This window comes from Rhinolophus sinicus, linkage group LG06 (assembly GCF_036562045.2).
Source record: "Rhinolophus sinicus isolate RSC01 linkage group LG06, ASM3656204v1, whole genome shotgun sequence".
NCBI lineage: Eukaryota > Metazoa > Chordata > Mammalia > Chiroptera > Rhinolophidae > Rhinolophus > Rhinolophus sinicus.
This window is the reverse complement of record NC_133756.1, coordinates 396530-410443: the sequence shown is the minus strand read 5'-3', so window position 1 is coordinate 410443 and position 13914 is coordinate 396530. Positions and strand designations below refer to the sequence as shown.

General features: G+C 52.1%; 1 protein-coding gene across 3 annotated transcripts in view; it reads left to right on the top strand.

The window, feature by feature from the left end:
- The window catches only part of TNFRSF8 (TNF receptor superfamily member 8), a 64701-nt gene extending 60905 nt beyond the window's left edge, over positions 1 to 3796 (top strand). For all 3 annotated transcript variants that reach the window (XM_019756324.2, XM_019756325.2, XM_074334037.1), the window contains one exon: positions 1636 to 3796. In XM_019756324.2, the coding sequence (XP_019611883.2) occupies positions 1636 to 1880 (245 nt within the window). In that variant the 3' untranslated portion in view covers positions 1881 to 3796. The remainder of the gene's footprint in view (positions 1 to 1635) is intronic.
- The last annotated feature ends 10118 nt before the right edge of the window (positions 3797 to 13914 follow it).

The window sequence follows — 13914 nt, the reverse complement described above, 5'->3', positions numbered from 1 at the left end:
CCTGGAAGACCCTCCCCCTCCTAACTCAGGGGTAGGCAGCCCTGTGATGGGGACAGAGCCAGTGGAATCAGACCCAGGGAATGTGAGGAGGGTGATAGCCTGGCCCCAACTTTGGCTTCTTCTATCAGAACAAAACTACCCTCATCTCTCTCAACCGCCTACTGCTCTGTGTCTCTCGTTCTCTCTCTCTCTCTCTCTCTCTCTCTCTCTCTCTCTCTCTCTCTCTCTGGCCTCCTCTGTGCCATCTGTCACCTCTCAGGGCAAGGGGCCTGCAGGTCTTGATGAGGGGTGTGTGGCTGGGGAACCTGAGGTCCTGCTCTCTCTTCTGGGATAGAGGGGTGCGCGAGCCCACAGCTTGTCTCACTCTCTTCTTACCCTTCTCTTTAGTTCTTGCTGCTGTATTGAACACGTCTCTCTTTTCTGGGAGTGTTCAAACTGAAATGGAAGAGCCGGCATTATGCAATGGGTTTGAGGGTACATGGGGCCCCAAGAATGTTTGGGGGCTCCTGAATCAGAGGAGTGTGACTGAGTTACACAGAGAAGCAGGGATCCCTAGACCCCCGGCTCTCACGCTCCCTCCTGGCTTCCCCATTCAGCCTCCAGAGTCCATGGGCTAAGCAGCTGGAAGCTGGGGCCCTGACCTGAGCTTGAGGCCAACAGAAGCTGGGCGGATGGTGCTTGAAGTCAGCTGACCTAGGCGACAGGCCAGGCTCCCCACTTCCTAGCTTCTTAGGCCGCTTACTTAACTCCCCTGAGCCTCCCAAGCTCCATGGGGGATCACAGCTCCAATGGGCTGGGCTGCCATTCATCCAAGCGATATATACAGGCAGCCCTGCTGTGTGCTAGGCAGGCAGAGCCGTGAGGGCCTCCAGTGGGGGAAAGACAGTAAGCAATAACCAGCCCCGTGCAAAGCTGTCCCAATCACAGACTGCTGGTGACGGTGAACAGGGCTGAGGTTTCCGTCTGTGTTTGCTTGGACTGAAGAGGTTCCTGGGATGGGGGTTTCCACTGCTAAAACCAGGAGCAGCCCGTGCAAACCGGGACAAGGTGGTCACCCCAGGTTTCTGTTTTAGGCACGTGGAGAGGAACAGAACGGGAGTTTCTTTTGGGATTTCTACTAATTACCTGGTGACCTTGGGCAGGCCACTTAACCTCTCTGGGCTTCAGGTTCTTTACCTGTAAATGGGGACAATAATAGACTATTTACCTGGTAGGAGGGATGTGAGGATTCAGGAACTGAAGGGCAGAAAGTGTCTGGAACAGCATCCAGCATAGGCAGACCTCTACACAAGTTCCCTGGTGCGATGGATGTCCTTACCTGCTTTCTCCCCATGACCTGCTTTCTCTTCTAGCCCTGTTCTCTCCTTCCCTACCAGTGCCGGGGACTCACCAGCATCTCCTGTAAGTAGTAAGAGGGCCAATTTTTAACTTCTCAGCATACAGTTCCTAGCTGTTTTCCCTACAAGGACACCTGCAAGTTTGGCAAGGGCTTACCGTGCATCAGAGAGGTTGTGCCACCTACCCGAGGACACACAGCATGAGTGGCAGAGCTGGGACTTGGCTCTTCCTCTGCCTCCTTGCTTTCCTCCTCTGGGGCTCTGGTCTCCTCACCTTACCCATCCTTTTGCTTTGTAGAGAAAATCTATATCATGAAGGCGGACACGGTGATTGTGGGGACCGTGAAGACTGAGGTGCCTGAGGGCCGGAGCCTGGCGGGGCCGGCAGCACCTGAGCTTGAGGGAGAGCTGGAAATGGACCATGCCCCCCACTACCCGGAGCAGGAGACAGAACCACCTCTGGGCAGCGGCAGGGACGTCATGTTCTCGGTGGAGGAGGAAGGAAAGGAGGACCCCTCGCCCACAACTGCCTCTGGGAAATGAAGCCTGGCCTGAGTTGGGGCTGAGAGGGCAGCTGGGTGCTCCCTGGGAGGCCAGGCTTGCACTGGTGACACCAAGATGCTGCCAGAGTCCCATCTGGCCTGAACTGAGTGTCCAGCCTCCAGTGGTAGAAGAGCCTGGCAATGCAGGAAGGGGTTCTGATGGTCTCTACCTGCATCTCCACGCAGCTGCCCCCCAACCCCAAACCTAGGGAAGTGGGTTATGGGGCAACCCAGGGGCTGGATCTGAATGGTATTTGTTGGGGCAACAGACTGCTGGCAAGGAGTGGACACCCTGCCTCCTGCTACTGCCAAGAAGATGCCCCAGAGCCCTGGGCATCAGATATACTCTACCAGGGCCAGAACCCACCTGAGGCAGAGGCTGTGAGACCCGTACCTCACCCTGGGCCTCAGGAGTGATACCTGCCAGGCCTTACTGTTATGCCAATAGCCCCCAGTTACTGTAAATGTGGCCCCCCTATGGCACTGAGCCAGCAGCGCCTGTGGTTTCTCCTGAGTCAGAAGGGAAGTAGAGAGATTGGGCGTTGTCATCTGGCCCCATCTCAACTGCAGACATCGTGCTGTGTTCTGTACCCTATGCCGCTTGGGTGGAGTGGGACCCTCCTAGTGCAACTTGCTTTCCCTGGTCTGTAGCCCTCACAGTGGCCCAGGGCCTAGAATCAACTCTCTCGTCTCAGAATGTCCCCACCAGTCCCCTCAGCAGGGAGGCATCTCACGAAACAGATGTCTGCAGACCCTCAGCAGATGCAGTGCCCCGTCCCAGTCAGGGACCCTACCCACCCAGCTGCCACCTGGAGAAAGGCCTGCTTGGCCTTGCCCAGGGGCTTCCTCCACACACAGAGAAGGGGAACCGAGGGCCCTTCCTGGGTCCTTGCTTGCTGGCTGGGCACCACCTGCTCTGTGCCCTGTGGGGAAGTGAATCGCCCCCCAGAGCTGCCAGTCTTCTGGCTGCAGCTGCTCAGCACCGCACTTGGGATGTGGTGGTCAAAAGCCCTATTCAGCCTTATTCTGGACTGCCAGAAAGAAAGAGCATCAGGTAGTTCAGTCTGGAGGTCAGGATGTTTGCATCTCACTAAGAAATAAAGCTGCCCAGGCTTCCTCTGCAGGACTGCGCTCCCCAGGGCTTTCAGGCTTGTGTAAACAAACAAGTGGCCTTGGAAAGGAACCTGTGGGCAGATGACAAGTCTGTGGCAGCCTGGGGAATTGAGTCGAGGCTGCCTGGAGACTCCTGGAATTACCCACTGGAAGCTAGGCCTGAAAGCTGCTGTTTACTCACCAGCCTGCTCATCTCTGGAGGAAGTTGGGGCTGGCTCAGGAATGACAAGGGTAGTTTCTGAAACTGCTCAGATGTTTTGGGGAAAGTTGGAGTGGCCGGGACGCTGTGAGAGGCGGTTACACCAGAACCTGAAGAAGTTTACATGGGATGGACCATATTTACCAGAATGCCTCATGCAAAACCAGCGTGGACAGCTCTGTGCTCATGAGCCTACGGTGCCTGACGATGCCCCACACCCAGTGGGCAGGGGCTCAGACAGCCTTGATGTGAGGGTACTGACACATGTTTAATGAAATGGTCCACTCCCTCACCCAGGGGCCCTTCACAAAACTTTCGATCCTTTAAAAATCCATAAAGTCCTTCAAAAACTATCATAAGGTGAAGGAAACGCTCGCTGGGATTGAGAGTGTTTGAGAATCTCTGAGGACGGGCTCCCTCTTCGCCGCGGCCCCAGCCTCCAGGGACAGGGAGCTCCCTGCTGGCTGGGGCAGACCTCCCCACCCCCCCACTCCGGACGTTCTTCCTTATCCCTTCTCCGTGTAACCCCCACTCCCTGGCCTAAGGCTTGCCTTCGACTATATTCAGAATAAAGTTGCTCTACCCAAGGCTTCCGTTGGGTATCTGCAGAAAGGGATCCCGGGCCTCCCCTGGGCCTGCCTCTCTCTGGGCTGGGCCTGAGCAGCCCCATACATGGCAAGAGGGAGTCACAAAAGCAGCTGGAATGGCCCAACCTGGGAGGGCGGGGAGGGGATTGAGGGGTAAATGTGAGCCTGGGGCTTCATGCCTGAGCTAGGAAGGGCCTAGCCGGCCCCTCCCACCCCAGCTCAGTCAGTTTGGGGCTTGCTCCCCACCATAGGCAGCCAGCCTGGGCCCCTCTGACTGTGGCTGCCCTGTAGGGTGAAGGAAGGAGACCTAGGGCCACGGTCAGACCTTGCCCACCCCATCCCCAGGACTCCAGTCCCCACTCAGACCTCAAAATTGAACCAACCACTGCCTTGCACATGGTCAGTCGGAGAGACAGCAAATATCCCCACCCTACCAGTGACGAGGGGCCCTGCTTAACCTCTGGCTGTTCTGACATTCAGGTGGGCAGATGGACAAGGCCCCCTGCTACTCAGGGTAGCAGTCCCCAGGCTATAAGGAACCTTCTCACACACATGCACACCCCCCTTCCTGAACAATTGAAGTCAGGGAGTGACAGTGAGTGACAAGTGTTCTGCGGAAGCTATTGCTTTCAAAGAAAACCCCGTTTCCTAAGGCAGTCTCACAGGTGGGAAACGAATCTAGGTTCTTAGAGTCTCTAAGGGCAGCTCCTGTCCCACACATGGAGCTAGAGACTGAATCTGCAGAGCGTCTCTCTCCTCCTCCCATCCCTCCCAGGACGGTGTCTCGTCACCTCTGTCCCATAGTCACCAGGTGGAGCTTTGTTGGGCTGAACAGAAGTGACGACTATGTAGAGACAGACAGGCAGCTGTTACTTGGGCCTGAGGAGAAGCTGGCCCAGCCCACCTAGGGGTTCCTGCACGTCCCCAGTCCCCGTGCTCTGGGCTAGCAACACGTGTTGGGTGCACACCCCTGGACCCTGCTGGGCTGACCCGGAAGACTAGGTGCCCAGTGGGTGTGAGGGAAGGAGGTGCAAGGCAGAAAGGCCTGCCTGCCCCTCTCTGAGGCGCAGACTGTGTGGGTGGGGATGGGTGCTGGGTCAGACAGGGGTCAGAATCCCAGGTCTGCCACTTACCAGCTGGGCAATCTTGGTTATCTGCCTCCATCTCCCTACAGTTCAGTTTCCTGGTCTGTGAAATGGTTCAGTTTCCTGGTCAGTCTCTATCTGACAGGGTTGTGGGGTTCCGTTAGATACCATCTGACACACGAATTGTGTTTGCCACGTGGCAACTTCTGTCCTTGGTGTAACCTAGCAGCCACTTACCAAGAGTGAGCCCTTTCTAGGCCTGTAGAATTCAGCCCCCTCTGACTTCCAAACTGGTAACCTTCAAAAGGGCATTGGGCTCAGAACACTTTTCTCCCAGAAAAACATTAGAATTGGTGGGTGGTTCTGGAACTGGCCCCCCAAAGCCTGCGCTAGTTCCAGTAGGGTTAACCAGGGCTTTCAGGCTCTCCTGGGACCTGGCCTTCCTTCTTGCTCTGTGGGGGACCGGGAGAACCCCTCAAGTCACAGTCATAGGGCTGGCAGTTTGTTAGTCAGATGTCTGTGACTCTGGGCATTTGTGAAGTGCCGCAGGTCCCTCTGTAGGGGACATCCTGCTCATGGTTCCAGTGCATTCCAGGTTGCACTGCATTGCTGCTCCTGATTTTTCCTGAGTGGCCTCCTTTCTCTCTCCCTTTCTTCCTTCCTCCCTCCCTCTCCCCTTCCGCTCTCTCTCTCTCTCTCTCTGCTTCCCTTCCTTTCTTCTTCTCTCCTTTCGTTCCCTCTTCCTAACACCTGTGGTGAGCCAGGCCCAAGTCTAGCTGCAGAGAAGGCACTGTACTCAGACTGGCTCTGTCCAGGGGATGGGACCGATGATGGCATAATCGAATATGTGAACAAGGCCATTCCAGAGGTGATGCGCTATGTGCAACGAGAAGCCCCAGTCAGGGGACTGTGGCAGGGTCTGGAGGGCAGGGTGGTCCAGGAAGGCTTCCCTGAGGAAATACCCTTTGAGCTCCACCTGAGTGACATGACACGTGAGAGAGGGGGAGACCTGAGGGTAGAGCATTCAGGGAAGTTGAGAACCACAGCTGTAAAGGCCCTGAGGTGGGAATGCACCTGGCCTTGGGATTTAAGAAGCACACCTGGTAGAAGCATAGTGAGCAGGGCAGAGAGAAGAAGGGGGTGAGCGAACAGGCCAGCGGGGCCAGGTTACCCAGGGCCTGGTGGGCTGTCGTAAGACACTCTGATTGTATCGTAAGAACAACAGACTCCATTTTTCTGTTTTCCTCCCATTAGAACAATAAACATCCTGGTATTCTCTCAGCAATGGGCGTGAAAGGCCAAACCAGGGGCAGCAAAGGTTCTTTTAATCTATTTCAGAAGGTAGCCAGAGAGAGAGAGGCAGCGGTTGCTGGTAGTCAGGAAGCAGTTGGATGTGTTTTCTCAGAAAGGGCAGAGCTAAGGCTACATTCCTGGTGAACAATCGCAGCTCTGGGTCCAGGCTTCTGTCACTGAAGGAGGCTGGGAGTCAAGCAGTCCAGGTTCCTCTTTCTTTGGGTGTCTTCCAGGAGAGTAAAAACCAAACCAAGATCCTGGGGAGGCTGGAGGCCTTTGTGTTTTGGTGTGGGGCGTGGGTTAGCTTAACATCATGCCCTTCATGTGCCTCCGTGTCCTCCAGCACTGGCCTCTGTCCCATTTTATTGCTGTGGCTTCTGATGTAGGGGCAGGGATGGGTCATCAGCGTTCAACCTCCAGCAGTTCCCAGCTACCTGGCCTCCGCAAAGCCCTTCAGCGCTCTCCCGATCTGCCAGAGGTAATGCTTAACTTGTAAGGTGGTTGTGAGGCCAGTAGTCATGTGGGGAAAGTGGTTGGCCTGGTGCCAGGCATGTTCCCTGTTCAGCAAATGACAGTCACCATATACTGCATTTTAAGAGCTTTCGAGCTTGCCCAAGGCTTTCTACATTCTCATGCATTTGGGTTTCCTAATCATAACTGAAAGGTAAATAGGCTGAGTATCAGCACTCCCTTTTACAAATTGAGGCTCAGAGAGGCAAAGCAACTGACCCACTGTCACACAGCCAGGGAGTGCCAGAGCTAGATAGCGTTCAACCCCTCAACTCTGATTCTAAATGCCCCCTCTGTCAATACGGCCAGACTGCCTCTGTGGTCTGGGCTTCATTATCACGGTTACTGTCCGGCACTATGCCCTCTGGGAATGCTTCCTTTCACCTCCAAGTCACCAGAACTGGGAGACAGGAAGGAGGTTGATTTTATTCCTCCTTTTATGGGGAAGCAGGGACAGTTCCAAGAGGCTGGGTAATCTACCTGTGCTCAAGCAGCAGCCCAGGTGTGGCCTTTTGATCCCTCTGAGGCAGAGTTAACCCAGCCAGAGCCTCACTCCATGATGGTGGTTTGATTCTGAGGTCAGGCGGACACAGGCCTGGGGGACAGGCAGTGCAGAGAACCTGTGCTGGAAAATTCCCTGACAATCGGATCTCCTTTGACCGTCTCAGTCACTCCTTGTATCCTGCTCTCCACCCCATCCCAGGATCCAAGGAAGACAGGTTGAGAACAAGCCTCCCATTTTACAGATGGAAAAACTGAGCCCCAGAGAGGTAAATAGGTTTGCTTAAGGTCCCAGCTTGGTAAATTTGGTCCCTTGCTGTGTATGTTGGGACTAGAGTGGGGGAATCACAATCTCGTTTAAGTAAACAGTAAAGATTACTTGCTGTTTTTCAATCTTTATTATTATTATTATTTAATTTGGTGTGAAAGTAAAAATAGCTGCAGTAAGAGTATTGATTTCGTATTTATAAGGCAGCTTTGCAAGAGCCAAAGTGGTCCCCATATCCAGACAGGTAAGGATGGCCTGTGCAGTCACATAGGGTCTCTGCTTAGAAGGGCCTGAGCTTGGTTTAATGACCTGTTGTTGCCGTCTGGGAAATTATTAACACATTTTGAACAAGGGGCCCTGTGTTTTCATTTTTCACTGGGTCCCACAAATTATGTAGCTGATCCTGCATAAGAGGGCAGGGAAATCGTCTGTCAGGAATTTAATGCCAAAGCACTTCCCATACATTGCCACTTAACCTCACAGTGGCCGTAATTATAAACGAGCAGGCTGATGCCCATTTATCAGAGTGTTGAATGGCTAGTAACTGACTTAAAGTGTCCTGGTTATCTTTTGCTGCACCATAAACCACCTCAAAACTTAGTGGCTTAAAACAACACCCGTGGTTTGTTTTGCTCCCGAAGCTGCAGTTTGGCCTGGGCTTGCTGGGGAAAGCCTAGCTCCACTCGCACAGCATCCGCTGGCTCTGGAGCGCTTCTGATTGCTGGCAAGTGGGTGCTGGCTGTGGGGTCCTCCCCATGGCCTGTCATGGAGCGGTGAGAGCCTCCTCAGGGGATGATGGCTGGTTTCCTAGAGCAAACAGCCTCGGGGTAGGAAGTGGAAACCACCAGGTTCTCAAAATCTGGGCCCAGAAACGGGCACGGCATCACTTTTGCCACATTCTATTGGTCAAGCAGTCACAGAGCCCCAATTTATGGGGAGGGGATGTAGACCCCACCCCTCGAGAGGAAGGCCAAGGAATTGTGAGATCTTCCTGTGTGTCAGCACGGTGCTGAGCCCTTCCCATTTGGCCCCATTTCATTCTCCCAATGATTTGACCCTTATTGTTCCTAGAGTTGCCTCAAGGAAGCAAACTAACCTGTCCAAGTTCACCTGGCTGGAATCTGAATCCAAGTTTGTCTGTCTCCACAGTGTGAGCTCTGGACCCTGGGGCTGACCTGTGCATTCAGGGACCCATGTAAGCAGGCAGGAATTCATGCCCACATCTGTCTGATTTGAGAACATCCAATGCTTTAGAAATGATCAACTCCAATGACCTAGTTTTCCAGGTGGGGAAACTGAGCCTCCAAGAGGTCTTGTTGGGCCTCCTTTGAGATGGGGGCAGGGTCCGGCACCATCCAGAACAGGATGGGGCCCTCCCTGGGGCTGCACAGAGCCTGGTCAGGAAGCCACAGAGAGCTGTGGGCAGATTATGCAAGAACAGGCTGTCGCCGGGACGTTGTTTTTCACTGTGATTGCACTTCACTCAGGAAATACCCACAGCCTGAGCAGGTGTAGAACGGAGGGCGCCTCACCTCAGGCAAAGGACCCCAGTGAACACTGGGGTACTCTCAAGGTGGGCCAGGGTCCCCTGGGCCCGGTTCATTCATTGAAAGTTCCCTGAGAGCCACTCTGTGCCCAGCTGAGCTGGGTTCTGATGAAGAGATATAAGAGGCTCCCTCTCTGTCACCCAGGAAGTCACACGTTAGGTAGACCGACAAAAAGAACTCTTAGTTCATGAGGCTTTTTGTGCTATCTCATGTGCCCTAGGAAGTGCTTGCTATTATTATCCCTATGTTACCAGTGAGGAAACTGAGGCACAGAGTAGTTAAGTCACTTGCCCAAGGTCCCACAGCAGTTAAGAGGTGCAGCCAGGATTCAAACCCAAACCATCTATCTGGCTGGAGTCTGGGTTCTCAACCACTTGGCTATGTTGTTCTATTGCGGCTCAGGTTGGGTCACCACCGTGCTGTGGCCCCACCTCTGAGTTTCGGTCTGTGCAGGCATCCACAGGGCTCAGTAAACATACAGGGAATGGAGTTTGCCTCCTGGCTTCCTTCCACTTTTCCTTTCCAAAGCTGTGCTATAACCAGACCACTCCTTCACAGAACCCTCGATAGTTCCCCAGTACTTACAGGCCAAAGTCTGCAAGGCCAGTCCCCCCGGGTATGTCCTGATACCTCTCAGGGCTCCTGTATCCCAAGCCCCTCTGAATCCCAACTGTGTCCCCCACCCCCTAGTTACTAAACACAGAAGGCACATCCCTACCATGAAATCTCTGCTCAGTGCCCTAACTCCCAAACCTCCATCCTCAGCTTTCTCTTATGCCTCCAGAAAGCTGCCTAGGGCCACCTGGGACTAGGATTTTTGTGTCCCCTGAGTTTCCATAGCACTGACTGTGGTTGGAGGCCCAATTCCAGAAGCCTTACAAAAAATACCTCTGTATTAAGAAATTAATTAATTCATTCTTTCATTCATTCAGCCATTCAGTCACTCAAGCAACAGATCGGTATAGAGCACCTACTATGTGTCAGGAACTGTGCTGGGGAACACGATAGGGCTGGATAGGGACAGGGCCTGGCGGCAGGCAGTGACTGAGGGCAAGATCATTGCTGTGACTGAGGTAAGCATGGGCCGTAGTGCTCACTGCGTGGCATCTAACCCAGATAACGGGCCTCTACTTCCTCCTCTGTGAAATGGTTGTAGTAAGAGCACCTATCCCAAAAAGAGGTGCGAGGTTTAAGTTCATTCATTAATTTGTTAGATAAATCTTTCTGAGCTAAAACGATGTGCGCTGCTGGGTGCTGAGGACAGAGCCCTGTCCTCCTGGAGAGGGACAATTAGGAGTTTATGAGATAACCTTAGCCAGTGGTAACTGCTATAAAGACAGACTGCAGTGGCTTGTAGGACCCTCAGTGGGGATCAGGTGTGCAGCCAGGCCTCGGGGATTGGGTACGTGCTATACAAAGGCTTGAGAGGATGGAGAAACTCAGGGCATGCCGGGGAAAGTGAACAATTGTGATTGGGGTGTCAAAAACGAGGGTGTTTGAGTCTGGGGTGGAGGTTGCCCCACCCCTGCATTCGCATCTCTGGGTCTCTAGGCAGTTTCAAGGCGGAAATTATTCTGCAGGAGCGGGAAGGAAGATTGGAAGGGCTGGGCTAGGTGGTGAGTGAGAAGTTGCAACAGTCTCAAGAGGGTTGGGGAACTGCAGGGGAATTGGGGCCCGAGGGGGGTTTCCTTTGAGTGTGAAGGGGAAGAGAGAGGGTGAACACTCAGGGAACTCCAAAGGTAAACCTTCCCCTACACCTCTGGGAATGAAGAGCTCCATGTGGGGGCGGGGCAGAATATATGGCTACATTTATGGCCTACCGTATGCCAGGCGCTGTAGACTCCCAAACTCTGATCCTTACAGCATCCCTGCAAAGCGGACTTATTTCTCCCCATTCTATAGATGAGGAGATGGAGGCTCAGGGATGTGAAGTGATTTGTCCAAGGTCAAAGTCACATGCTGATAAACAGCCTGACCTAGGACTTAAACCCAGGTCTAGGTGGTGGCAAAATTGATTCTTGGTGCTTGAAATTCCACCATTTATTTCTTGGAGCTAAAGTTACCTGGAATCCCCGTTTGGGCATATGGCTGGGGCAGGGTCTCAATGATCTGTGGGTGAAGGACAGTTCTGCCTGGCACATAGTAGATGCTCAATAAGTATGTGTGGAGTCTGCAAGACAGACAGACAGGACAGGCCTGGGGGGAAGGGAAGGGAGAGGAGGATCTGGTTCCCTGGGAGTGAGGTCCTGCAGAAGAACTTCAACTAGGAGATGAACTGGAGGTGGCCAAGTCACTGTCACCTACTCAAGGAGTCCCTGGGCTCCTTAGTCAGGGTCCCTCTGTCCCTCCTGCAAGTTCTGTGCCTCCCTGTTCTGAGCTCCTGCAGGGAGTGTGCTCTCATTGAGTCACTGCTGTCCAGCCCTGCCAGCTCTGGCCGGTAGACATGTACTCATAAATATCCGAATGTGTGAAGACTGGGAAACTGTACGGGGAAAAATTACTTACTTTTTCCTCCTTTTGAATTGGGGAAGAGACAATCTGCTGTGGAAATGAGGTCAGTGACTTCAGCATTGCGTGCTCCTAACGGATGAGTGGGGAGTTGGTTTCATGTGCTGTATTTCCCAAAGGGTAGGCTGGGTATCATGTCAGGGAAATGAGCCCAGAGCCACCCCACATCCAGCCTGGAAGGGAACTGCCCCCCCACCCCCACCCAGGCCCTGTCAGTCCCTCCTCCCTCCCTGGCTGCTCCCATTCTGAACCCTGAGTGGAAGCGTCACTAAGGAGAAAAAATGTGTGCTGATTCATGCTGCTGTAGGCCATCTGGGCTGGTGGCCGGGAGAAAACGGGGTGCATAGGGGTGCTGGTGTGCATGAGGGATGCCTGACTCCCGGACCTCATAGTTTCATCAGCCCCTCCCTCTCAGAGTACAGATGGGGAAACTGAGGCTTGGCGAGGAAAGAGTTGTGTCTGAGGTTACACAGAGAATCAGTGCCTGTCGGGACTAGAATCCAGGTTGCTGGTGCTTTAAAAAGTTGAACAAAAACCAAAACCCGTATAAATAGAGAGTTAACCATAATTTAAAAAAACACTGAAAAAAAAAAAGCCAAGAAAAAATATAGGGAAAATAATAAAAATTATATATGATCTCATCATTTGTTATAACCACTCACACATTTTGGTTTCTTTCCTGTCTTCTAAATAATACTTTAAATTATCTTCAGTGATTTATTAACAAAAGAAAACCTCCCCACTTGTGGTTGTAATTGTTACGGGTATGAGTTCACCCTCCTCATACAGTTAAAATCAGTTCCATCCTAGTTACAAATTGTTAGAAATCCATGACTTGGGCTATCAGCACGAACCTCACCTCCATGGAGCCTCTGAAGGGTAACTTCTAGAGGACTCCTGCTGTTAGTTCTTGTTTATTTTATTTTATTTTATTTTATTTTGTTTTGTTTTATTTTACGTACAAGTCCTGCTCCTTCCCAACATCTGTGCTGTATAACGGTGTCACCTTGCCTACTTCCGATTTTCGATTCTGCACATTATTCCACAGAGTTGGGATCCCTGATCCAGACCATAAGATTTAAGGGTTCTTGGGATATCCCCCAAGAGTGAGCCAACTTAGTAACCGGAAGCAGGCCTTCCCCGGCCCCTTCAGTTGAAACAGCAACCCTTGGATTTGTTTCACAAACTGGGTTCCCATCTTAATAGTTGTCATTATTGAGTGCTTACCATCTGCCAGGTACTTTTCATGTATCATCACATTTACTCTTTTTTTTTTTTTTTTTTAGGTATAATTTTTTTTTTTTCACATTTAGTCTTTGCAACAATGTTGGGAGGCAGCTACAGTTATTATTGCCATTCTACAGGTAAAGAATCTGAGGCTCAGAGAGGTGTAGTTATTTGTCCAAAATGAGCGGTAGAGTTGGGATCCAAACTCAAACAATGTGAGAAAATGAAGTTATTTCTCTCTCCATCTAAGTAAGACTCTATTCAAACAAAGAGTTTTTATTGCCAATAAAAATCTTTAAGAATCTTTGGTTTAGATCCTTCTAGTGCTTTTTCTCCAATGCCAGACCTCTTGTAAAGAGGGCAGGAGACTCCTGTGGGCTGGGGAGATCCTGGAGGGCTTCAAGAAGGTGGGGTTGGAGCAAAGCCATTGAAGGAAGGATGGTCTAGCATCAGGAGCAGGAGGTGAGCTTGTTCATGCCCAAATTGCCTGGAGATCCAGGTGGGAGCCCTCTGAGGAGGTACTTTGCAGGAAGCCTTTGCAAAGGGTGAGGTGAGGACAGGTTCAAGAAAGCTGTTTTCCCTAGGAAAGTCCGAAGAAGATGTGACAGGTGTGGCCTTTGCCTCCTGGCTGGGCTTGTCTGAAGAGCTGGGGCCACTGACTCCGAGTCAGTATGGGCTACTGGCGTTGGGGTGATATGGGCCCGGTAATTCTACCTCTCCCTGAGGGCTGGCCCTGGACGAAGCCTTGTGTTCATGGCACGCGAAGAATGCCAAGTCCTCCATCTATGTAGTGGAGCCTCTTTTTGATGAATGGTACAACTGAACGCAGGAGGTCACTGCCTTGGGGTCTGGGAAATCCTTCATGAAACAGACTTTCTAGATTTTAATGAGATTTGCTGTGGAGAGATTTATTTTGTGTTATGTGTCCTCACTCTGTTGGACGAACTGCTTAGAATCATCTGTAAAATAGGACTATAGGCCCTGCCATTTGACTCACCTGGAGTTATTGCCAATATCAAATGGGAGCCCAGATATAGAAGTGGTGAGTTAGGGAGGAAGGTTGACATCTTTCACCTCAGCCTCACCGAAATGCCCAGAATGAAATTCAAACTAGTAAAAGACTTAGAAGAAGCTCTGAACAAATGAAGGGTATACCATGATGATTAATGCTGCAATGATCCCAGTTCTCTCCTGCCC